Raw genomic sequence first — 25,918 nt, 5'->3', positions numbered from 1 at the left:
GGGGTAGCAGGGAGCCACACTGCAATTTAATGATTATGCTGTGCTTCAACCTCAGCACAGCCCTGTCCCATTAAGTTTTTGTAGAATTATTTTAAACCTTGCCTAATAATGGTTCATGTTTCATTTTTTAAAATTAATAGAACAGGTTGTTTTCTTTAAACGGGCCGACTTACTAACCGTCTACCTATTGAGAGACCAATATCCATGTGCAGAAAGATCAATTTCAAGCTTTAAAACTATCCATTTGTAACTGACAACATCCACAACTACTTGCGCTTACATTTTCATATATTGTGCCTGCATTTGGCACTTTAAAATCAGTTTAATACCTTCTGAAAATATACCATTTTGGTTCGAGGTTTTAGTTGATCTTATGCGAAGAATTATGGATATTCAGACCATGCGGTGTGAAATAAAGACTCGGAAGAATCGGAATTAACACATTACAGGTAAAAGAGCTTAATAAAAGTGGTGAACTGAAAAGGGCTGATACTTGTTGCTGTCGCTGGGCGGGCCTAACGCTGTAGTGCGCCATGCTGGGGGTGTCAATTGAAGGCGAGGAAAAAAACCGACTGGGAGTTACCTCAGCGCTTTCCGAGATATGAGATCTGGCCGTTTTCCAGTCGGTGCACTTTTTTATTAAAGAAGAAAACCCCGAAAATCACGGGGCAAAAAAAAAAGAGCGAAAGAGACGCACACGCATTTGAAGAGGTCACCCAGAAAAACAGCGTTCAGCGGCTTTCTGCCGGCGGATCAGTCGGAATCTGCGGTGTACGCTCGGAGTCTCTCTCCCCCAACCCCCCCGTGCGCGCGCGCGCGTGTGTGCGTGTGTTTACAAGTGTTTGAACGACTGCCAAAAGAAGAAGGGAGGAAAACGCCAAGGAAGGAGGGATGGTGGACAATTCAAGCAGTAGTAAGGCACAAATGGTGAGTCGGGGTTCTGCTTCTCGCCCTTTTGCACTTTCCTAAACGGCAGCGAGCTGAAAACGCTCCAATTGTTTTTTTATTTTACGGCATTGGCTCGTTCAACGTTGTAAAATTCAAAGGGAAAAAACTTTTTAGGGGTAATCTGACTTTTGGTAGGTTACTTTTATTTATTCATTTGATAGTTTTTCGACAACACTGTAATAACTTTATTAATTTTTCCCTAAAGCGTTGTTGCATATTTTGCAATTGTTGGGAGTATCCTGAAATCGTATCCAGCTTTGAGGTTGCGGCACTTCACTATATAAACGCGGAAAATGTGTTTTGCCAGTTTTTTTTCTTTTCTTTTTTCACTTTGATGGTTGTTTATCTAGTTTAGTTAAACTAGTAGTTAATCTAGTTTATCGGGATAACTACTTTTATGATTGTAGATACATGAATATCCGTTTAACTTTCTTACTAATACACACCTCTTACTGGATTGTCGTTTTGACAAATTACTGCAATACTTCCTTAAGAGCTTAGCAAAACTCAGAGTGGGTTACTGCATTTCAATTATTTTCTCTAATCTTAACAGAGATTTTTCTGTGGCTGGTTACTGTAATGTTTACTTTCCAAACTCTTTATGTAGATTAGTCCTTTGTGTAAAAGTTTGATTTGGCTACTTTCTAGTCTAGTATTTTTTTCTGCTTTTATTCATGCTCAGGTTTTAAGAGCTCCAGTTACTATCGAGATTTTTATATTTTTTTTTTCCAATTTCTTTATTTAGCTTAAAGTAATTTAAATTTCTTGTTGGGATATTGTAGGTTTAAAAGTACACAAGCGTTTTACTTCTTTAATCTGAGGAAAATCATGTGGGTGAGTCAATTTGTAAATCGGGCTTTTTTGGCTCCACTGTAGCTTTCAGGAGTAATTAGGTTTCAGTATACAGTAAGTCATCCATGACTCCTGTCTTCCTCTCACAGCCCGGAATGTCTCAGGAGCCTGGTGTGGCCTTTCCTCCAAGCACCTCCGCAGGAGGAATGAAACTCGAAGCAGTGATGGAGCAGCTCCAACGCCAGCAGCAGGCACGATTAGAAATGGAGCGCAAGGAGAGAAAGATACGAGAAGCCCACATCATGTACGCTCAGCAGGTTGCTGCCCAACAGGCCATCTTAGCAGCTGCCCGGGCTTCTGGAGCCAGCTTCATGGGGAAAGGCCTGCCTGGAGGCATCGCTGGTGGTGGATTGCCTCCCCGGGTGTCCAATCAGAGCAGTGTAGACTCAGACAGAGAGGATGACGAGGACAGAGGTCGGGATTCTGGAGATGAGGACGATGACAATGAGATGATGGAAGGGGATGAGGGCAGCGATGATGATGAGGGAAGCGCCAGTGGTCTGGAGTTCCTCCGCAAGCAAACCCTTGCTTTACAGCAGAATGCCTCGCGAATCCCAGCCCGTCCATTTGGCAGTTACTCTGCATCGGCTCCCCAGAGGGCTGCTTCCCCACCTGTTAGAGTGAAGCAGGAACCTGACGAGGGCCTGTCTCCTGCAGGGGCACACTCTGCTACTTCTCCTAATGGACAAGCTGACTGGGGCTTTGATGACCACTTTAGACAGGTTAGTATCTTGCCAGTTGTTGCCCTTCTTTCCACAGGATTTCCTTTGTAATCCATCTGATCCCATTATGTCCTTTCACAGTTATCTCGTTCAAATATGAGTATAAAACTTCAGAATTTAAAATTGTCCATCTTTCCTTAAATATTGCAAATCAAGGCAGAATTTTTTTTGTTTTGTTTTTTTTATACTTTAAATTATCACTATAGTTTACTGAGATCCCAATGACTATGTCCTTATACTGCTTGTCAGATTTCCATTTAGGGTCTTGTTTGTATTCTCAGTCCAGCCCCCTGCCGTGAGAGACAACTTAATCTTAACTGTGGCTTGAACCGCTCCAGGAGTATCTTTGTGAGTCCCTTCAAATCTCTGCGGAGGTTTGACCGCCGATTGGCTTTTGTGGCAAAAAAAAAAAAAAACTACTAAGTGACTGCTGGCAGAGGGCCAGGCCAAGGCGCAATGTTTTCACGCTCACTAGTTCTCTCCCCACGCGCTCTCATTTTGTATGCCTCTCTCACTCTGTGTCCCTCTTGGCGCTTTGCTTGGGCTCTGGTTTGGCTCTGATCCAGGTAGTGGAGTCAGGCGAGACATAGCTGCTGTAAGGCTGTGGGTGGTTTGCTGGGTCAGTTGGAGGAGTTCGGGTGGGTGGAAAGGTTGGATGTAGTACACAGCAGCAGCAGCAGTCTGTCACACCCCACTCTCGCCGCCCCAAGAGTCAGGGCTCTGTGCCAAGTGTAGGCTACTTTCACTTGAAAGTAAATATTGCCTCAGCACAGTCTTACTGAACTCTGGAATGCCAACTGGGAACCAAGCCGAGCTGCATGTTTTAGCATCATGGCAGGTTAAAGAGAGCGCAGCAGGCTGCGGGTGATATAAAAAGCCTTAGCTGTGCAGTAGTTGGCAGTGTCGCAAATATATCTGTGCTCTATCAGTGGGCTGAGGGTGCTGGACTATCATGTGTTGGGATTTTATTACTGTCTATTTAAAGGTAAATGTCTTTGCATGGTGCGTCTCTAGTTCACATGTCCAAATTTAGCTTTAGAGCGTGTACATTTGGTAATGACACGTAGAAGTGCCACAGCGTGAGATGGTGAGAGAAGCCAGTATATAGATGTTGTGGAAGGAGGCACAATGTTGTTTATATTGTTCATTTGCTAAAGTCACCGGCTTCACATGAATCTTCACACTTTATCGAAGGGATGCTGCTGGGACTGTTTAAATGGAGAATAAATGAAACTGTCTTTCTTATGCTCTTCAATATTTATTATTTTAAGTGCTGCTGAAATGTGCAAAACTTAGCAGTAGATGTCATTGGCAGTGTCAACACCAGCAGCCTTATTTCCTTTCGGGTTAATTTCCATGTCATGCCAGCATGAGACACCATTGACTGTCATCCGATGAAGGTAGCCTGTGGGTTTAATGGCCATTGTTCTGGTATCCGGGCTAAGGGGTACATTTCCAAGAAGCTAATAGCTGATTGTTTTCAGATTGGACAATGTCTTCCTCTCTTGCTCTTCCCATGGACCGCTTGTGTGCATCGAGCCATATGCTCGCTCAAATGTGATTGGTCAGTGATACTTTCATTATGAAAGAAAACCAGAAAGCCTGTTTTTTTTCTTATGCCCATTGCCTATAGATTCTCCATAGTCATATACAGAATCTGTACACAGAAACACACCCCTGTTCCTGTTCTTATCAGGATAATTTTACCTTTACAGACACTCTCATTGATTCTACTCTGAATGAAACCAGGTATGTGTGCAATTAGTCAACTAGATAATTTTTTTAAAAAGTTGGCAAAAACTGTTTTTACTTTATTAATATACAACGGCAGTTAACTGTTGGGTCTGAGATTTCATCCCCTGGAGGTGGCAGTGGAAATTTGTAAGCGCGCAAAGTTAAAATGACACAGTTGAACGGCCCCGCAAACAGTTGCACTTCTCGTGCAGTTATTTTAGAAAACTAATGATTATATGTAGACTTTGTCAACATCAACTGGCATAACAAGGCACAATAATTCTGGACAAGCATGTGAAGTTTTTTTTTTTTTTTTTTTTTTTTTTAAAAAGCTACTCGTATAGCAAAACTAACATTAGCCACTCTCTGCAAACGACACTGTTACACACGGGGCTAAGTCAGCAGCATTTAAAATGTTTTAGCAGCTTCAAAAGTCTTTTAAATACTAGAGTATTTCTACGAAAGACCTTAAACGTCTATTCTTAAAAATTGTGCTTTTTCAAATTTTCAAAGGTTTTCTTAGTGTTTTTGAGTTTAGACTTGCCAATTTGTAAAACTTTCTACTCGCATTTCATTAACAAATTAGTCACTAGGAGAATCTTTGCTTAATTTCCAAGCTAATCTGTTAAGCTAAGCAGGTATGAGCTTGTTTCAGAATATGCCTCTGGCATCAAGTGCTGCATTAATCTGAACAGTTAGAAGTATTCATTAGATTATATATTTTATTAAATTAAATTAAATTACTATTTCTGGACGTGACTAACAGGCATATCAAAGTTTGATTGTCATGTGACAAATCAAACATGTGACAAATGATGACTATATAGTTTCTGTTTCTGAATATATGTATAAAATCGGGCTTTCCTGCATTGTGTGGGATGTGTTTTAGTTCCAGATGTCAAGGTGTCAGAATGAGTGGATGAGTATTATTTGCAGGGATGAGCAGGCTTTGTCTCGGCATTGTTAGAGCTGAAGATCATAGCAGTAAAGTTGTTGCTGACCAGTGTCCTATCTGTGGCCTGGTGTCTTTTATTATAGAGTGAAGGCTGAGCCAGGGGGTTGGGGGAGGCATTATGGGACGAGAATTGGTCTGGCCTTTTTTTTTTTTTTTGTTTCCTCCCTTTTATCTTTCCTGTCATTATGTCAGCTCTGCAGTATTTAATGACGGCTCATCTCTTCAGGCAGTTTCAGGTTGCACCGCTGTAGGGGGAGGGGGGGCAGTAGAGGCAGAACAGTTTTTTTTTTTCTTTTCTTTTTCTTTCTTTTTTTTTTTTTTGATGTCATTGTCTTCTAGAGGCCAGAGACAAGCCTGGCGGATGCCGCAAATACCAACCCGCTGTAATAATGGGGGAGCACATTTATTATGTTCTAAAAGCAGTGACAGAGGAAAGATGAGACGACAGCTAAAGAGCCAGTTGGATGGAAGACCATTTACATTAACATTTAAATTTCATGTAAACTGTCAGATTGGACCAAGGCTTTTATCCAAAGAACTCTTTGTATGATATCTGCCATGCTTCTTGAATCATAGCAAACCACATTCAGAGAGAGACTCTGGATTTCATTCAGCACATCTTAATGACATATAAATAAAATAATAATAATGCTCATGTGCTAGTTCACCAACAGTTTACTGAAATAAAAGTGTTGATTGTAATGATCTCTAAACAATAGGTAGAGTGTGTCAGATATGATAATGAACAATCAGTGTATATATGTAACATATAGATATGAAGGGTTATTTGTTTTAGTTTTTTTGACCGCACACAAATGTTGATGGACTATACAGGTCAGACTGAGTGGACAGACATGGTAGCCAGTGTTTTCTTGTCAGTGATGTATGTATGGTGACCTCAGCCCCATCCTAAACAGCAGAGTAAATAATTGTCAAACAAGGAGATGGACAAAGGCGTCGCGTGGTGAGAGAGCTGGACCGGATAACCGATCGGCCCCAGCGCTCTGGCCTTTGGACAGAGGCTACATGACCTCTGTAATCCAGCCCCCACCCGCCCCACCTCTCCTGTCACAAACACACACATATCCAATGTCCTCCTCTTCTTGCCATAATAAGTCTGTGACTAATTGTTTTAATTGTGCCTGCAGATTGTGTACTATGTCCAACTCTATTGGCAGCGATATTGCTTTGGTTGGATTAGCTGGATGTTTAACATGTTGGGTGTTGTAGCCTTGTTTTAGGTTTAAGAGTTTACCAGTTTACATCCAGATTTTATTTGAGGTTTTGAGTGTTATGTATGTGACCTATGTCGTTGTAGAATACTGAGAGCAAAACGGTTTGGTTCAATCTTCCTTGTGTCACATAAACTAATGGCCATGAATATTAGCAGAGGACATTTAGATTATAGTTTTGCATGGTAATCCATTTGCATGCAATTGATTTACATGATGCCTGAGTAATTACCCTTTGCAGCCTGATTAGATTTGTAATTTTATTTGCTTAGACTGGATGACTTTTTGTTATGGAGATGCTGAAAACAAGGACAGGGCTGAAAACCTACTTGCCTTAGCATTTCAGGCTTAAGTAAGTCAGTGCAACAAATGAAGCCCAGTCAGAACAGAGAAAAGGCAGAATAGGTGTTCGAGTTGGATGAAGGATGCGTAACACAGGGAAGTGGTAGAAATGCACTCATTGATTACCTGATGACTAGATTTGGATGTTTTATTTAAGTTGATCTGCCATGGCTGGCTTGTCAGCCAGAATTGAACAATCATTTTATCTGACGTTCTCATAATGATAACAGTGTAGCCAGTAATGTCACTGCTGCCTTTATGGACTTCTATTCAGAAGATCACTGGTTCAGTTCTGGTCTGAGACAAAAATCCTATTTGGGTTTGTGTCAGAAAGGGAATCTGGCATAAAGGTAGATGTAGAGCAGATTATCAACCAATTATAAGGTTGGTGGTTTAATCCTTGGCTGCTTCAGTCTGCATGCCAAAGTATCCCTGGGGAAGATACTGAACCCCACGTTGCTCTCCCATGCATTCATTGGCGTGTGGCATAGAAAAATGTGTATGAATGGGTGAATTAAGCAATTGCAATAGAGCACTACACCACAGAGTGCTACAGTAGAGTAGAAACACACTATATAAGAACAAGTCAACTTACCAAATCTTCTGTCCTTTATATATTGCAGCAATTTCAGTAAAAGTGATGATCATGCCACAGATGGATTTAATGACCAACTCAGTTATGCCAACGTTGTTTACATAAGGCATGCAGTTGTGGAGAAAATGTAAAACTACACCTAGAAGGGATTAAAGAAAATATGCAGCCAACCGGACCTATTTGAATCCGATGTCTGGCCAATGGTCATGAATAAGCCCTGGCATCGCTATCACTCTTAAGCCCTCTTTTTGCTATTTACTACTTCTGTTGAGGCAGCGCTGTTGCATAATTTAGCTGTCGCCCCAGCAACATCAGCCAGGAAGTGGGGAGCTACACAGCTGCAGCAAGGAGATCAATAAGGATTGTGAATGAGCTTTAAGAGGTTGGAGTGTTTGCCCGAATTTTCCCCTCATTTATGATAGATGAGCAGGACATTGTATTTAGCAAATTGACTTTTAGTTTGAATTTTGACAGGTTTGCGGAGACTTTACCAGCAGGTTGCTGTTTTTGTTGGGCGCATGCAGCTGTTTCTCCATGTCTTATGTTGAAGTGGGAGAAAGGAGGCCTCACTGCCATATATGCCAGTCTGACCTTGTTTGTGCTTTCTCAGTGTTATGTTGTTTTCCCATATGCCATAACTGTCAGTGGGTTTTAAAAGTACCGTGTATTATTTTGTTTACTGGAATTCCTGTTATGTTGATTTTATGAGGCTGGAATTGCTGTCTGACCTCTGCTTCCACAAACTGCCTGCAAATGGAGGTCATTCAGATGAGACATAATGAGGAAGGCTGAGTTCCTTTAAAACACGCTGCAGTGCTTGTTCAGAAGAAGAAGCTGCACGGTAATGCGTGAGAACGGCATCATTTCTGCCATGCTGTTGAGCCACACAAGGAATTGAAAGCCTCAACCCTGACCGTTCACTTATTGGTATAAGTCCTAACAACTGCTTGCATTTTCAATTAATTAATAATTGAAAAACGCTGAAAAAAATCCTCTTTTACAGCCCAATAGGTGTTTCTAAATTTCGTACTTGTTATTTAGCACAGTGTAGGTGGGATATGTTCGTTTGGTTCTTTTTTAATCTTGCATATGTGTTGCACTTTTGCAAGTAAAAAATTCTATCTACTTCTTTTTGTTTGTGGCAAAGTAAATTCCACAGTTTCTTTGTTACACGCTTTACTGATTCGCACTCGAATCAAAGTCCTTCTAGATGCCACTCAGCATCTTTAGTTCCTTTTGGGCAGTCATTTTGGGATTACAGTCAGTTGCGGATTATCTCAACTGGCTGTAATTTCAGTTTCACACTGACAACCAAACTGCATGTATGTGCAGTTTATGTGCCAGATTTGATAACATGCTTAAAAGGTTTGTTGCCTAAAACCTAAAATAAGATTTGAAAAGCCTTTCTTTTTCCCCACTGGAGCTTATGCTTTTATTATGATCTATACTTCTGTGGAGTCCTACAGATTTCAGTTTAGATTTTGTGTGTGTGTGTGTTTCTCTAATATCGATGGTCAAGTATATTTCTTCTTCAGTCTTTCTTGTGAGCACAATTCTTTTTAAAAACCTTTTCAGCTTTTTTGTCATGTAGATAATGACTGCTTTGGACATTAAAACTATTTTACCTAATTTCTAAATCTGCCACATTGATTTCAGATTAGACTGGCTAAAAGGGTCATATTTCAGCTGTGTTTTTAGCGCATTAGTGTGAGAGTCTCTTTCTTTCTGTCTTCATGTCATACATAAAATCAACCACAGCAGCATCATAATGAATGTGAATCTTAAACTGTTTACTGTTTAAGTTCCCATAAACATGTTCGCGTTTGTTCCTCAAGCACTTAACTCTTAAAACTCATTTCCCACACTTTGTTTGGGGGATCTTTAAACAGTATTTATAACACAGTGAGGTTGTCTTATATCTGTGGTTCAGTGCTGAGTGAACTTTGGTTTACCTCATTAAGGCCAGATGTAAGCTGGCTGATTGGATGGAGATGTCTGGGCTTTTAGCCTTGTGTTTCCATCTTTAATGTCTGATTGATGCTGCTCTTAATGTAGCTTAATGTTGGTCACCGGCTATGGCTCCACTCGAATTTGTGTCAGGATGGAAACAAATAAAGGTGACGCATAATTGTGTTTTGCACCCCCATTTGCTAGTCGAGATATTGTAGAAGTAACATCAGAACATCTAACTTCACTTCGTCTGCCCGTTAAATTGATACATATGAGGAAATCAAAAGAATAAAAAGCGCATTATCTAAAAATTATTAGAATTAATTTGCTTAATAATCTCAGTGCTGTAGCACAACTGTTTGCTCAAACTTTAAGCAATAAAATACATTATTCTCTTTTTTTCTGATAAAAGCAGCCAGCTTATCAAACATCTAGTTGAGGATGTTTTCTCATTCGAATCTCTGAATCAGTGTGTAAAGTGTAATTGCCCTGGTTATAAAACAAGCCTCATTTTGTGCAGAGCTCCTCTTAACAGTTAAGTGCAAAAGACCCCCCCCCCCCCATCTGAAATAGAGGTATTGAATTTAGTAGGGAGATGAAGGGGGAGGGAAAGGGGGAGGAGATGCTATGGAACTAGAAGAGGGGTTAGTGGTCTGGCTCAGCACACTAAACTGCCCCACCCAGAGGAAACATTCCAGACAGAATTAAAGAGTTAACTCTTCAAACAGTGAACATTCCCACTGGGGGCTCCCATCGAGGGGTTTGATGGGGGTGGGTGGGTGCATGCCCATGTTGTAATCGTGCCTCTGATTGGTGATCTTTCTATTCATTTTGCTCAGTGTCACAGGGGTTGTAAAAGAAAGAAAGCCAAAGGCCCTGAATGGGAGGAGCTGGATGGGAGGACACAGTAGTCCAGGCAGAGACAGTTTTTTATTTGTCTGAGTCCCAAAGGGCACATCTGCTGCTGACAGGCAAGAGGAAGCTTCTCATAGTGAAACCAGTCACCTCTGTCACAGTGTGGCTTGGTTAAACGCAGCACTAACTACCAGTCTTGAGTCTGACATCCACACTCAAACCTATAACACTTATAGTTAATCTTATAGTAGCGTTTCACATGCTGGGCACAGCAGTCATTTGCCTGTAAAAAGTTACATTTTAAAAAATGTCTTTGCACATTCAGAAGATAAAAATGTTATCTTTTATCTTTTGAGGGGAAACTCCCACTGGGTTTAAATCTGGGACTCTCCACCATTTGACCCTAGAACTGAAGAAGCTTCTCGGATGAGAGGTGAAACGTCTTCAAGCAACTTAAAGAAGTCCAGACGCTTTTCTTTCCAAGCTCCTTAGACTACGGTGACCTAGATGACTGAGAACCTTCACAGACATGTTTATTTATTATCATTTTTGAAGTTTAAATAATAGTTTGAGTTATTACAGGTACAAGTCATGGTATCAGTGGCAACAGCTGTAAAAGGTGGTTGTGTGTAAGAGTGCTTTTACATCCATTTATGGACTATTGAAGCTTGTACATGTTTTCCTGTTTTCACTGTGATTTAGATCAAACTACGCTGACTTACACATAAGTCAGATATTAATCTAATACTTTATTTGAGCCTAGCAGATAAGAAGGGGTGAAAAAAAGATTATTGTATAGTAATGGTCGTGTATACAGTATACCTGTTTACCGGACATGATGTCTTGTTACATCAATTTCAAACAGGGAGACATCCATAGTGATGTGCAGCACATAAATACATTCAGATAGAGGAGATAATACTGCCATTCTAAGACTGTAAAGTGCCATAAATAGTGTCTAAGAAAAAAAACAAAGCTTGAAAGAGAGATACAATGTCTGCCTTCTTTCTCACCTCTAATCAGCTGGCCCCTCGTGGCCTGAATGTCGGTTTGTCAGGGTTGGAAAGTTACAGATAATAGGCGACACAGTCAGTGAAGTTGACTTTGGAAAAGTGTGGGCGTGAAGAGATTTCCAGTGCCACCTGACAGGCACTCAGACAGTTTGATGGATTGCTTCTGCAACATCATGCAAATGACATTTAAAAAGACCCATCTTGTCTGGCAGCGATGGCCACAGTTTTCCTTTCTGTTTAATTGAATTGTATAACAAAAATTGTCTCATTTAAATGCAGATTGCGCATATCCGTTGGGGTTATTACACTCTTAAATTGACCCTGGAGGATTGACTTTCTTGCTTCTAATGGAACTGGAGTTACTGATGTATGCTGTAATTTGATCGGTTTGTAGTAAAACCACAAGCCCCCACCCTTCGCACACCATCTCTGGTTCTTTTTGTTTTTTACAAGCACTTCTACTGAACATATCTCAACACCTGCTCTTTAATGACGGCAAACATAGAAAGAGGAATAGCCAAATTAAAATGGAGAGACACCCGCCCTCAACTTTGGCAGCTGGGGGGAAACGGAGGCAAGGTCATATGACACCTTGGAGAGAAGTCTCCTTGAGTTTTATATAGGTTGGCACCATATAACAGTATGTACAGTGCACGTGTGAATCGGTTACTGTTCGCACTCGTGCAGTGACTCTTGGCACACTATGTGAGGTCATGTTGTCCCCATGATGTGTATGCTCTTATTTGTCTATCTTGATTTCATAAAATGAATTACATTTTAATGAATGATGTGCTTTATGTGACATGTAAAAACAAAATGTTATAGCTGCTTTTTTGCTAGCATCAAGTCTGTAAAGCAACTCACATCTAACCAGTGTTAGTTTAGTAGCTCTCACATTAGCTTTCCTCCACTGTCCGCCATTTTCCTAAGGAGGTTTCACCTTTACTGCCAGCTCATTACCATTGGTTCTTAATAATTAAGGGAGCTTTACCACAAGGAGTCATTAAGTAGTGACTCTGGTAAGTCAAACTGGTGGGTGGAATTTGTTGGAGCACCAGCATGTTCGAATAAAAGAGAATGTGAAGTGATATTTTTGTCGTATTGATATTTGGTCCCATCCTTTTTACATATCTTTGAATCTTGATGTGAATACTTTGCATTGAGATGTATAAACAAATGTTAGTCTTTTTGCAAGAGATGCAAAAAGAATAAAATAAGCAGGTAATGAAAACATCGTCTGCCTCGATTGTGTCCTCGCTCAGGGTGAACCTTTTGCAAGGGTGCTGTCAGGGAGTTCAATGAGGAGCTCTATTCTCAAATGAGCTCAGTCAGACAAATTGAAATAGTGTATGTGAGAAAATTACTTGGAATTATTTGAATTGGAAATTGGCTTTAGTCGTTTTTCATTGTCTAATGGCTCTTTTTTTTTTTTTTTTTTTTTTTTTTTTTTACATCATTCTTTGAATAAGGAAGCTAAATGGCAGATTTTTTTTTTCTTCTGTGTGTTCGCAATAGCGGATGGAAATGCACAGAAATGCTTAAATGATTTTCACATCCATACACTTTCTTAACTAACTTCGTTGAAGGTTTTAGTGTTGTAGTCCAGATTGGATTATGGGATTATTATCCTGATACTGATAAACTAAAAATGTCCCAGCCCTGCCAAAATCACCAACAGCAGGTGTTTCAGAAACATAATGCAATTAAGGTATAGACCTTGTCATGGGAGGAACATAAAGCAGCGTGACATTTATGAGGCTGTCTGTGTTGTAGCCGCAACATCCTCCAAATGGTAAATTGCAGATGGAGTCAAAAGATATGGTCTCTTTTTTGCACCTTGTAGAAAGGCAGAGGCTGTGATGAGGTGAAGGGTGAGAGTTGTCTATTGTTTTTGGCTTTCTTGGCCGTCTCGTGCTACTGGTTTGGCTCAGCTCCAGGCTAGTGTCAGGGGGCTAAAAGTGCTAACTGGACCACTGTGTCAAGGCACTTGGGTAAACATTGCAGCTGACTGGGACCTGGCACAAAGCCACGCAGAGTAGAACAAGTTGAAAGAGGTGCAGAAGGGTTTTCTTTCACTGTTGCCTCTCTGCTTTTCAGTCTCCATTCCACTGGCTGCCAAAATCCCATGTAGTTTATAATAGCTTGTGGCCAGATTGTTTTTCAGCCAAGTCTTCAAACACAAGCTTAGTATAATCATGTACTTGTGAGAGGGAGAAAGGAGCAAAAAAAAAAAAAAAAAAGACAGACTCCCATACGCTCAGAAAATGCAATGTGTTCAGACTCCACATCTAACATTTACATTCTATGTTCAGGGATTTACATGCCCCTAAGTTTCACAGTTCCTGAATCACAATCACCACAAGAAGTGAGCTTTAAGTGAAGTGTCTGTAAAAAAGCCACAGGCTAACCGCTGGGTAAATCCTAAATGTTGTAAAGGTTTATGGAAAGTTTCATATTAAAGAAAAAAAGAAGCTTGTTTTTTCATTAACCTGGTCAAAGTCCTCTTTGTTACAACAAGTTATTTAAATGAGTTTTGGATATATTATTTGATAGTATCTTGTAGGGCTGTGCGATATGACCAAAATCTCATATCCCCATATAAGAATTCTATCGTCCAGATAACGATATAAATCACAAAAATGTAACATTTTCTGTAAATTCTGTGAATCTCGGACAGCTCGGCTTGCGGGAAATGTTTCCAGCTGCGCGTCATGTAGCTGGAGTCGAGTGTTTTAACCGATGCATGAAACGATACATTTTTAGACATAAGTTGTAAAGGCCGCCGTTTTCTTTGTGAGTATTTATTACACGGCGTGCTGCGGGGAAAAAGCCTGTTCTAACGTTTGAGTCTAAGGTTTATTTTTTAGCACCTGGCGGCTCTTTTTTAATTGTTATCCCTAAATAATCTGCTCTTTCACGTGATTCGGTTTATTTTGAAAAATCTCAACAGGATCTTGAGCTTTATTGTGAAAGGTTTATGTGGAACATAAACAAGCGGACACGAGATGCTGTTACCGTCGTTGTTGCTAACAACAACGCATAAAAACAGGCGCTTGTCTGTGTGGTTATATTAAATATAAGAGAAAGAGAGAACTTTAAGAAATTAATATAGCCACTACAGTAACCATCAAAACGATGAAAAAATATTGCCGTAAACAGTTTATTTTGCGACACCACGAAACAAACGATAGCGTAAAATGAAACAGACGTTTTTATATCGTCATCCGATATATATCGTTATATCGAACAGCCCTAGTATCTTGTACAAAACTAAATAATCAAAAAAGAAACTGATAGTATATTTTAAGAAGCATAATGAAAATTCAAGCTTTCATTATTGTAGAGATTGTAGATTAATGTCAGCAGCATATATATTGTTAGTTTCACCAATGAATTGCTTATACTGAATTATATCAGATGTCAAAAAACCCACCAGGCTCTGACCTGCAGTCGATCTGGTTAATAGACAATCGCTCTGTGAATGGAACTATGGACCACATCAACTTCAGTCGATAATTTCAAAAGCCATGGTAGTAAATGATTAAAAAGTAACACAGAAAATTAGAATTAGTAACAGCAGGGGCTTCACTGCACCTACATTATTATAAGAAATAAGTGTAATGGCTTTAAGAAACGCAAGAAAACTACACCTCCATCGTTCAGTTTCTTTTCAGCCTGTAATGTATGGAGATTTTCTGTTGAGTTCAATTATTAGTCAAAATATAATGTATACTGCCGCCAGTGCCCAGGCATTGATCTTTTCCGAAGAAGCTCTTCTTCTAAAAACGATAAGCATAAACATGGGACTTTTTTCAATAATGTTTGTCACAGATTTGGGAGTCCCCCCAACCCCCAGTGGAGCCAGCCTAATTAGCCAGCCATCTGGTCAAACAAAGACAACTCAGGATTTTCCTGCCCTAAATAAATGTGATTAGAAAACCTAAAGAGGCCCTGTGGTTTCAGTAAGTAATAAGGATGTGTGGAGGCAGACGTTCATAAATTCCAAAAGGATTAAAATATAAAGTGAAATGTAATATTTGGAGACAGTAATTTAAGTTTCTCATCTAGAATTTGGAAATAAGCTTTTGTGAATGCTTACTTCAAGTGGGTGCGCATAGATAGAAAATGAAAGTGCAACAATGATGTTTGTGAAAGTTTAGCATGCTTTTCTTTTTCATATATTTGAGGCACTGGCAAAATGTTAATTGATTTCAATATAAAAACTGCACTGTTTTTTATTTATTTATTATTATGTCTTTCAAGCTGTATTTAATCTGCAGTTATGTATACTTTAAGCTGAACACCACTGTAGTAAGTGACCAAATATTTTCCAAAGTGTCTCGAGCTTTTGGTGTTGAGGTTGAAGCTGTGAGGAGGTGGGGGGTTTCTGTTTTTAAATCTGTCAATATTAGTCATCTTTAGGTATAAATATAATAATGCATATTTAAATATTTATATATTATTTAAGTTCAATTCGGTTTTGTTTGTATCATGCCAGATCACAAGAACAGTTGCCTCAAGGCGATTATCATTACTCCCCATCCATTTGAGAGATGAAGCTGCTGCTGTCTAAATGTAGAGCAAGGTTTCAGTTCTTCATCTATAGATTTCCTACCTTGGTGTGGGCAGGTGGTCCTGCAGAAGGCAGTGGGAGGGGAAATGCATAGTTTACAAAACACAGTTTTTAAGCTGTGTAAACTCTCTATTTGCACGTTTGCCTAAATACATTGACATCTATTTTTAGTATAAAAAGCAAATAAAAAATTCGGCATGTCAAGCTCTACACCACTCTGGGTTACTTGTGTGGTCTGTAAGTTCTCTTTTGTGCATGATAGAAACAATAGTGGCATTAAATTTTAGTGGATTGGATAAATGCTAATCTTGTTGTTCAAACATTTGCTTCCTTTTAAATCTATTTTTGGAAATAATAAAGGTCTGTACATTGTGCTGTTGTACTCCATGTGCCTTTACTAATGTTCTATTAACAGTGAGCACAGTTTGTTTGCCGTGTTATCTATATCATACTCCCTGCTGCTATAAAACTCAATTCCCCCGTGGAATTCATTATATTTTATCTCATTTTACCACATATACACTGCACTCAGTTAATCCTATTTATGAACAAACTAAGCTTCAGCACCGAGTAGTTTAAAGTATCTAATCGGATTCCTCATATTGAGATATGTCTCAGATTTAAATATTTAGATAGACTAAGCACAATACTTGCATGCCAAATGTAATTTCCTTTTATACCAGCCTGTGCAGAAAAAAAATGAACTTGCACAGGACCTTTTCTAAACTCAGTTTTGTAAGATATGTACAGTACTGTGAAAAAGTATTTGGCCCTTTCCTTATTTCTTAGTCTTTAGCATATTTGTCGAATTGAAATGTTTCAGATCATAAAAAATTGTAATATTAGACAGAGATGATACACATTATGTAGTAGGACAGTGATCCGAAGCACACTAGCAAGCTCACCCCTGAATGGCTAAAATTAAGCTTTTCGAGTGACCTAGTCAAAGTCCAGGCTCACATGAGATTAAGATGCTTTGTCCCAATCTCAAATAGGTTGTTCATGCTCGAAAATCTTCTAATATGGATTAATTAAAACAATTCTGCAAACAAGAATTGGCTAAAACTCCTCCACAGTGATGTGAAAAACACACTGCAAATTATTGCAGTTGCTTGATTGCGATGTTGGCTGTCATGGACGGCACCAATTACTGTGTTAGGGAAGATTAGTTCTAGGTGTATTTTTTTCACACATGGCCTTAATAAATGAAATTATCAAATAAAACAGCTTTTTTTCAGGTTATCTGTATCTAGTATTAAAAATGTCTTTAATGATTAGAAACATGCAAGTGTAACAAATGTGCAAAATACTAAAAGAAAATAAATCAGGAAGGTAGCAAATACTTTTTCATTGCTCTATATATTCTGGTACAACTAAAAACAAACAAACAACAACAACAAAATTATGTAGGTCCCCTCATGCTGCCAAAACTGCTCTGACCTGTGAAGGTACAGACTCTATGTCTAGAGGTGTCCTTTGGTATCAGACATGATGACAGTCAGAGATCCTTTTAGTCCTAAGTTGGGAATTGGAGCCTCCTTGGATTGAACTTGTTTTTTCAAGAGATCAAGACACCAAGTCAACACCTCTTTGTGATGTTCCTCAGTCCATTCCTGAACACAAATGTGAATGGGTGCATTATCCTTCTCAAAGCAGCCAGTGCGGTTAGAGAATAACATGTTCATGTTCAAGCGGTGTATGTCTACCATTACTCCATTATCCAGTTCTAATGCCAACATGTCTATTGTGGGTACTTTTAAGTGGTGGACAGGAGATTGCGATGCAAGCTTCTTTTTTTTTTTTTTTTTTTTTTTTTTACAGTGTTTTGAAGCTCATCGCTAGTATTAAGGTTTTCATCCATGTGATCTTCTGTGGGAGTGGGCCACAAAGACCACCCATTTCACTCCATGTTTCAAGAGGCCTAGTGTGCTGATGATGGAATCAGTTGTTGTCATTCATTTACTTGCCACTTTTGGTAGCTGCTAATTATTGCAGACAGGTAACAACATCTGTCTTTTTGGAGATGCTCTAACTGGTTGTCAGTCCATTGCCACCCTGAGATCCATGCGCTTAGGGTCAAACCATCAACTTCAAGAACTGATTATTAACTTGACATTGACAGTTGTCTTAATGTTATAGCTCATCAATGCATATGCTAAATGTATGTGGAAGCAGGTGTGGCTAAATGCAAGTTAAGCTGTTTGATCCCGATGGCCTGCCAATGGCTTACATAGATGCTCGTCTGCTTTGGGTGTGTCTTCATGTGATTTGTTGAATAAGAAATATTTTCAAGTGCTTTGTAGAACCATTATGGTTATAAGTTCAAGCCATTTCCAGTATATCTTAATGTATAACTGGTGACTGAGTAATGACAAGTAAGAATCTGGTTGATCAAGAAGTGTGAACAACATTATTCTATAGGTATTTGCAGTATTCTGCAAAGCACAATTGATTCCAATGAACAACCACGATATGGCATTTCTGGAAGAGTATGTTTTGTTACAAAAATAGCTTTCTCATTATTAAACTGTCAACAGACACTTTGATTTTTTTTACTTTTGGTTTGGTAGTTTCCACAGTTACTGTGAGTTTTAGTGTTTGTTCGTTTCAAGGTTTTGATCGTTTCAGCTATTCTCTGCACCCAGTAAAGATGTAGCATATTGTCGGGCTGTGGAGATGAGCTCCAGATGCGTGACGATTGCAACATCTCGGCCCGGATCCCCAGGGGGTGCTGGCCTGTCAGCGGTGGAATGCCCCTGCACACTTAACGCTAGCTGAGAGGAAACAGATCCCTTTGGTTCGGAAGAGAGCGATCACATCCCATCGATTAGACTCTACGGAAAGCTGTGAATTGTGCTTATGGTTTTAACATTTGATAGTGCAAATTCAGAGAGGCAGTCATAACATTAGCGTCTCAGATAGAGCGCCTACCCCCAGCCCGTATCTGCCCCACTGTTATAAGCCTGACAAAGAAGTAATTTACCCATCTGACTGCAGGCATTGCGACCTTTGTCATTTCACATGTAATTAAATTTGACGTGAAGGTTTTTTACTTGATTGTGAATGTATCAAGTTCCTGCCACTGTCAGTATAATGAAAATGTCTATAAAGGCCTATCAGGTGTGTGTGATGTCTCCAGCTGCCATTAACGTGGGAGTGAAGTGGATGCTTGCTCTTTGAAAGATGTGAGATATGCAAGGTATTTTTAACCAAAGCTTTTAACCTAGAAGTAGTAGCTAATAGCTCCTTTAGCCTCAATGCAGTGCTATGGTTTCTTGCTTAAAGATTCACCAGTCACACGTGGAGTTGAAATATACATTTATTATTCAGCCATTAGCTTTCAAGCTCTTCAAGAATCTTCATACTCTTGTGTCATTGTCATATAATCTAATATCTATCAAGTATGATAGATGAAGCAAAGGGGATAGGCACCAACTATTAGGTACCAAGGGGCCAATGTTTTACCTTAAAGTTAAGTTTTAATTATAAACACTATGGTAGGGCGTTAAAGTATGAAGTACTGTATGTGATTGACTAAAATGTTTGCCTGTGAAAGGGTCTTTGAACCAATGAGTGTGAACTTCTGGCCACACCACCCTACAAACGTTGCATTTGTGTGAGGCAGAGAGAGGGGCCAGCTATGTGATGGGGGATGGGGCCTCTGCCTGTGGAATGTGGTGTCTTGGTGAAAGGGCTGGAGCTGAACAAATGCAGTTTATTTGGCAAACCAGACCTGCTGGTCACCAACAGACATGTTTACCCAAGGACTAAATAGGGAGATTCACCTCTCTCCTGGTGTCTATTTTTTTGGTTCGAGTGCAGCCACTTTCTCACACTCTCTGGCTTTAAAATTGTACAAAAGCGTTGATCCATCTGGAAGTTTGTTTTTCCCATCTGTGTGCCTGACTACCTGTCTATCTCTGTCTTTCTATCCATTACCTTTCACCCCCCACACCTTTCTTTTTTTCTGTTTCTCTTTTTCAGCTTTGTAATTGGAGTGATTAATGGAGGGAGGGGTGGTCTTGCCTGAAGGCCTGTTTTTCAGTGGCTTATTCAAAGGTGCAGCACCGCTGAGGCCAGGGCAGGTAGCAACACGTTCTGCCCCTGGACGTTTAGCCCCTTGTCCCCGCCACTTTGTCTGTTCCCTTAAAAGCCAGAAATCTCTCAAACATGACTGGACACTCAGAGGCAGGCACGCCCCTAGGTCCTGTTCTCTGCTGCCGGTCTGCTCTCTTGTGATTTGTGACCTTTTTTATGCTCCATAATAATTCTTAATGAGAGCACAGAGTCAGGAGTGGATCTGGCCGTAAGCAAGAATTTTACCATATGTTCCCGAGTGGCAGTGAGATTTACTTACATCTTGTCGCACATGGGATCACGATTAGCCCTTTGTTGGCGGTGGTGTATGACCAGCTCACCATGAGATTCTTTTCAGTAATTAGGAGATAAAGGACGCCATCCACTCAGCTCAACTTCCCATGCACCCACCGCTCGCCCTCCACCCCCTCCTGATAGACAGTGCCCCTATAAATGATTCCTGGAGTCCTACAGAGGGATCAAGACCCCAATTATTTGATTAGGATTAGAGATGTCTGCCCCCCCACATTGTTCGTTATTACTGCCATGCTGAGAGGAAGCACATTCACTTTCTTTGAGATCATGAAGGCAAATTGGCAGATGGGCTAATAAATGGCTAGGCTTTTATTCTCTAGTAAATGTAGAAAACTAGGGATGCACCGATAAACATAAAGATATATAGCTATTTGTGTGTATCTGTATGTGTTTTGTGGGAAATGTGGCACAATTTCTACTTTTTTTTTAGTTTGTTTGCCTTTTTTGCTTTTTGACACAGATAGAATAAATACATAAATCTTTCAAAAATAAATTTAAAGCTCTTCGTGACTATTTTCTTTGGGACACTGTGCAAAACAAAACTGTTGCGATGCTACAAATAGACATCAGCAATTGTCATCTTATTTGGGAGAAAATAAACAACTGTTAATGTAATCTTCTTTAATCTCATGTCCAGTTTATTACAGAAATATAAGCACATGCTTGTATTTCTTTATTTCAGATCTGCACGTTGCATTGTTCCCAGCTTTTTAATAGCAGACAATGAATAATATTACTGGCCATCTCAGTCAACTATCCAAAAAATCTGGTCTAACAACAAAGCAGGCCTGTAGCCTCTTTTGTGGGTACTTCCCATTTATCACTATTGTTGGCCGCAATCCAGATATGTGCTGGAGGCCTTGATTGTGATTAAATTACTGCTGCCGTGTCTGTTTAAAAGATTTTCTTTGCTGAACTGTTTTGACAGGCAGCAATTTGGCTAAAAAAGATTAGTCCAGGAATGAGATGTTAAGAGTACCTGTGGGATGAGTGGGGCTCTCCTGTTATTGTGAGATCCTGTTTCTGGTGTACAGGAATGTTGGTGAATTTAAAGCCAACCTCCCTCCTATCTGTTCTGGCAGAGCTCGCACTAACAGCACTGAACTTTCTGTTGCCCTTCATTTAGTGCCTGCGGTTGCTATAGGGATTTTGCTTGTATGAGCATGTATTTTGTTTTCATTGAGGTTAGGTGTGGCTGCCTTACATTGTTTATTTTAGAAAACGGCAATTTGATGAGGGTCCTCTTTGAAAACCTGTGCCGTGTTACTTAAAGTAAGGTTGTGTTGCTGAAGGTGCAGAGGAAGGTTAACTCTGGGAGCTGTGATCTTGCCCTCGTCTCAGTCTCTCTGGCTTGGCGGTAGATGACTGAGGATGATGAGTATTGACTTATGCTGTGAGATTGCGTCCGGAGGGGGCTGGGGACTTCCCTGTGTTTGCACATCCAGGGCTATTGATTTGGACTGCCTGTTCAATGGCTGTGGCCCAGGGGACTTGGTTTGCAATGTTCAGCTGTGTAGGGTGCGACACAGGGCTGTAACGGTGCGTGGATAAGGAAGACGGGGGTTATGGGTATGTCTCAGGGCTAACAGGGTTCTAATATGGCACAGACATGCGCCTCTTGTCATTAGCCTTTGTTTAGTCTACAGGGTCACTCTTGCAGTCTGCAGAACAACAACTATTTTGTACTCCATGCTTTAGATGAGCTTGCTTTTACTCCCATCCCAACAGTCATCAACCTGTTATCTATAGTATGAAAACGACCTACTTCCCACAGGTGCAGTACTGCTTACAGACTATTCAAATGGATGCTAATCTGTTTTAAAAAACAAATGTGGAAGTTTTCTTAGTCTATTTTTCCTCCCAGCTGCTTTTAATATCTTAAAACAATTCCCAACTAGTTGAAAAGTGATTATTTTCTAAGCTGAGTGGTTGGTATTTGAGTCTCCCCCATCTGCCTTCATCAGGAGTGAAGGCAAATCACATGATGCTTTTATTAAGAGCAAGCCTCTTCATCTAATAACAGCACCACTATCAAATTGGAGAAGTGCTGTCAACATCCTGAGCAATCAATGCCATCCATCCCCCTCTCCCCAAGCAGCAGCCATTAACCCTTCTTGTTCCGGCATGCCTGGCCTCACTAAAATGGTGGCTCTTCCTCAGACATCTTTCTATAATGGCTGAGTAGAATTACCTCCAAGCTATTCATCAACATTCAAGTACGAGTGCGTGCTATGTTGTTTGTCCAGTGCAGGGTGATTCAAAGAATGTTGGCTTGTTAAAGGTTGTTAAAGACATGTGTGGCAGTAATGTTGCACAAATGCACAATGCATTTGTCTGCATTTTTATTTTATTTTTTGCCAAAATTGCATGTTTTACTCAAGGACCAGAAGATTAACACTCTCTGTCGGTACCTACCTTTTTCTTTCTTCTTTCTTTTTACTGAGATGATTTAATTGACTAATTAAATATTAGCTTTATAGTGGAGCCTGGTTTTTATTCACCTGTGCGCTACAAAGTCTTTAAAGTCAATCTATGAAAATGTTCATCATCTCCGGGAAGCTTTGGCCCCCATTTAGAAACGATTTCTATGGGGAGAACTTGTCCAGGCACAGAGGTGTGATCTGTATGTCAACGTGTGCACAGATTTTCCTTCATCCCCCTGTGGGTTGACAAACTCCTGCACACTAATGGTCATCTACCTTATTCTTATCCCTGATTTGGCGCTGTGCCAGTCAGTCACGTATGGCCGTAATGTGATTAGGCCACCCACAGCCTGTCCAGTAAACCTGCTAAGAGCATGAGAGAAACAGGGAGAGAACACATGTTGTTTAAACATACGAAGGCTCCTGTTTATCCTCCACCCAACGCACACACACATGTATAGACATCCGCATGTGTAAGTAGTACAAATGCATAGACACACACATACACGTGCCATATGTGGAAAAGATATATAATATCATTTGACCCTAAGTGAAATATTAGCTCACATAAATATACTCCGGCCATAAGTTCAAAATGTAAAAACTGTCTAGAATCTATACTGCATTAAAAAAGTTACTTGAAGTATAGGTGCTAATGTAAAGACACATGCTTCCAGCAGTTCATTGAAGCAATTACAAATTATATCAGACAAGCCAGGCCTTGTATATGACTGCCATAAATATAAGCAGGGTGTGGGAATCGCTTTCTTTAAGAACTGCTTTCTGGGTGGGGCACTGAAAGTGATGTAGGGTATGAATCGACTTATCATAAGGAGTGGTTCCAACAATTCACTATCCACTCTAGCATTTAAAACAACAACAACATAGTGTTAACATTCCTCAGCTGACCAAGGTCTCGATTCAAGAGCCAACATGTCTATTCAGGGTTAATGGCTTCCATCTTACAATTACTGTGCTTTTTTTGACCCAGCTGAAGAAGCAGAGGGTCTTCTATAGAGCCATCTGAACGTATTCACATTCTTACAAGTGACAGCTCTAAGACTTAATTATAGGGAATCTGTCATAGTAGAGCCTGAGCTCGGCACTCATTTTTAGGGAGTAAAATATCCAGCTATTGATTTTATTTTTTTTACCACATACAAAAAGATAGTGTGACACTATTTTCCATTTTTTGTTATGTCACATTTTAATAGATTTTCCAATAGTGTTTAAATAATTAGGAACCTAACATGAAAACAGGGGAGTGTCATTATGTACGTTTGTGTGCTGCAGGCATCACTGAGAGTTAAGAGTATTTCAAATGACTAATTTAATAGTGTTAATCATTCCAATCATTTCAAACCATTAATCACATTCTTCAAGAAGTAGCTTTCTTTTCCTTACTATTTTCTTTTTCTTTTTCTTGCTTGTATGCTTGCTGACTCTGATGCTGGGTACAACTGTTCATTTTCAAAGTGCTGAAGAGCTATGCTGTTTCTATGGCTGTGAACTGTCTTACTTTCCACCTTGCTTGTTTACAGCTTCCTGGCTCAGATAGAAAGAAATGGCTACTTAAAATCATGTATTTCTGTTGAAAACTAGTGAGGGAAGCAACATTTAGGCTTCTGTTCAGCATGCCACGTTCATCCCTAGTTAAGAGTAGTTTCCTTCATTCAGTTTTCACTTCATTCATCCCTACTGTAGATTAGTCAAAGCTACTCTGATGGATACATTATGTGAGAAGACAGTTTATAATATCATCAGTGCTTATCTTCTGTAATATAATCTGGTGACAAAATGGAAAAAAATATTAATATCCAGACATATTGGACAATATATGTGGAAATGGTTATCCGTCAGCCAAAAACCGATGTCTTATTTTGCCTCTACTTTGAAGTTGTTGGTTTAAAGACCAAAAAAGTATTGTAAAAACATCAACACTGATCCAGCAAAGTGGTGCAGACATTTCGTTTTAGCAGGAAGGCAGTTAGTTGTTGTGGCTTTGGTTAAGATGTCTAGTTGAAGTAACTGATAATACCTTTTAAAGTTGTTGTCTGTTTCATCACATGTTAGTTTGCAGTTAACTGTTTTTATCTTGGCCACCATCTGCTCTTTATCACATCAGCCACTCTACTTTTCCTTTATTGCAGCTGAAGAGGAAAACTGACGGTCGTGGTTTAGAGCAGGAAAGCACTCCACAGTTGCAGTAGTCGAATGTGTGTGTTTGTGTCGGTTTTAAATGTGTGGTTGTATTGTGTGTTTTTAAAATAAAAAAAAACATATAAACTTTAAAGTAGTCACATTATTAAATTTCTTCTCATCTTTCACCTTTGTTTACAACAGTGAAACTGTAATGGACCCTTTATGCGCGTTGTTCTCAGCCTCACAAACAACACCACAAAAAGTTAAATTTACATCAACTGGCATAAGCTGTACTTTGGTGTGTTTTTGGCCGCTCGTACGTGTCTCAGTTTTTGAAACCTTGCTTAAGCTGTGACTAGTTTTGCTGCCATTTTAATGATATTTCAGTACAGAAGCTCAGAGATTCATAGATTGTGTAGCGGTTTTCATTTTGACAGTAAATTTTGTTTTAGTTTCAGTCATAGTCTTTTGACTAAAATGCCATTTTGTTTTAGTCATAATTTAGGCATTTATTCTGATATTTAGTCAGATTTAAGCCTAATTATCATAAGATTATCACATACTAAATCCAAAGTTGATTCAGCTCACTAAAGTCAAGTGTAAAAGTTTGAGAGTTGTTCCACGCGTTTTACAAAGCGTCTTATTTTCCTTGACATCAAATGTTGAATGTGTCCATGTGTCTACTCTTCTCTTCCTCCCAAATCTTGACATTCTTGACATTTTGTCACGTTTTCTGGTTGAGAGCATGCGAGCTCCCCCCCTCACTACATGTCTTTGCGGCAGCAGCTCAAATGTGCGCATCTAACCTTACTGCACAAGGAGATTACTTCTGATTGGATCACCTCTAAACTCCTCCTGCCGTTTTACACAACTTAATTAAATCTGATTGGATCATTGAATCGCATTTTCATCTTGTTTTTATTTGCTGATGAAAATGCCAGTACATTTCATCGGATTTATCATCCTCTTGCATTAGTTTTTATTTAGTTATCGTCTCGCTTTCGTCAGGAAAAAAAGGTATTAGATGAAAATATGCAGAAAATTATTGATCCATGAAATTAATACTGTTGTACGGAGGGAGATATGAAAAGATGAGACTTTCTGGAAAAAAATCTGTTTCGTTGTTTCTGGTTTTGACGTCTTCTCCTCCTGTACCTCTTGTTGTGGAGGTTTTGATGTGGAGCTTTTGT

General features: G+C 39.7%; 1 protein-coding gene across 2 annotated transcripts in view; it reads left to right on the top strand.

Moving 5' to 3' along the window:
* The first annotated feature begins 569 nt into the window (after window positions 1-569).
* LOC146526095 (AT-rich interactive domain-containing protein 3B) overlaps window positions 570-25,918 on the top strand; it is a 57,568-nt gene continuing 32,219 nt past the window's right edge. The window contains exons 1-2 of one of the 2 annotated variants that reach the window (XM_085150278.1): window positions 570-927; window positions 1,890-2,522. In XM_085150278.1, the coding sequence (XP_085006404.1) occupies window positions 892-927; window positions 1,890-2,522 (669 nt within the window). In that variant the 5' untranslated portion in view covers window positions 570-891. Of the gene's footprint in view, window positions 928-962; window positions 1,080-1,889; window positions 2,523-25,918 lie in introns of those variants that run through there. The other variant, XM_085151070.1, reaches the window with a different exon arrangement.

Source organism: Neolamprologus multifasciatus, chromosome 1 (genome assembly GCF_963576455.1).
Source record: "Neolamprologus multifasciatus chromosome 1, fNeoMul1.2, whole genome shotgun sequence".
Taxonomy (NCBI): domain Eukaryota; kingdom Metazoa; phylum Chordata; class Actinopteri; order Cichliformes; family Cichlidae; genus Neolamprologus; species Neolamprologus multifasciatus.
Note: the sequence above shows the minus strand (reverse complement) of the source record. Positions and strands in the feature narration are given on the sequence as shown.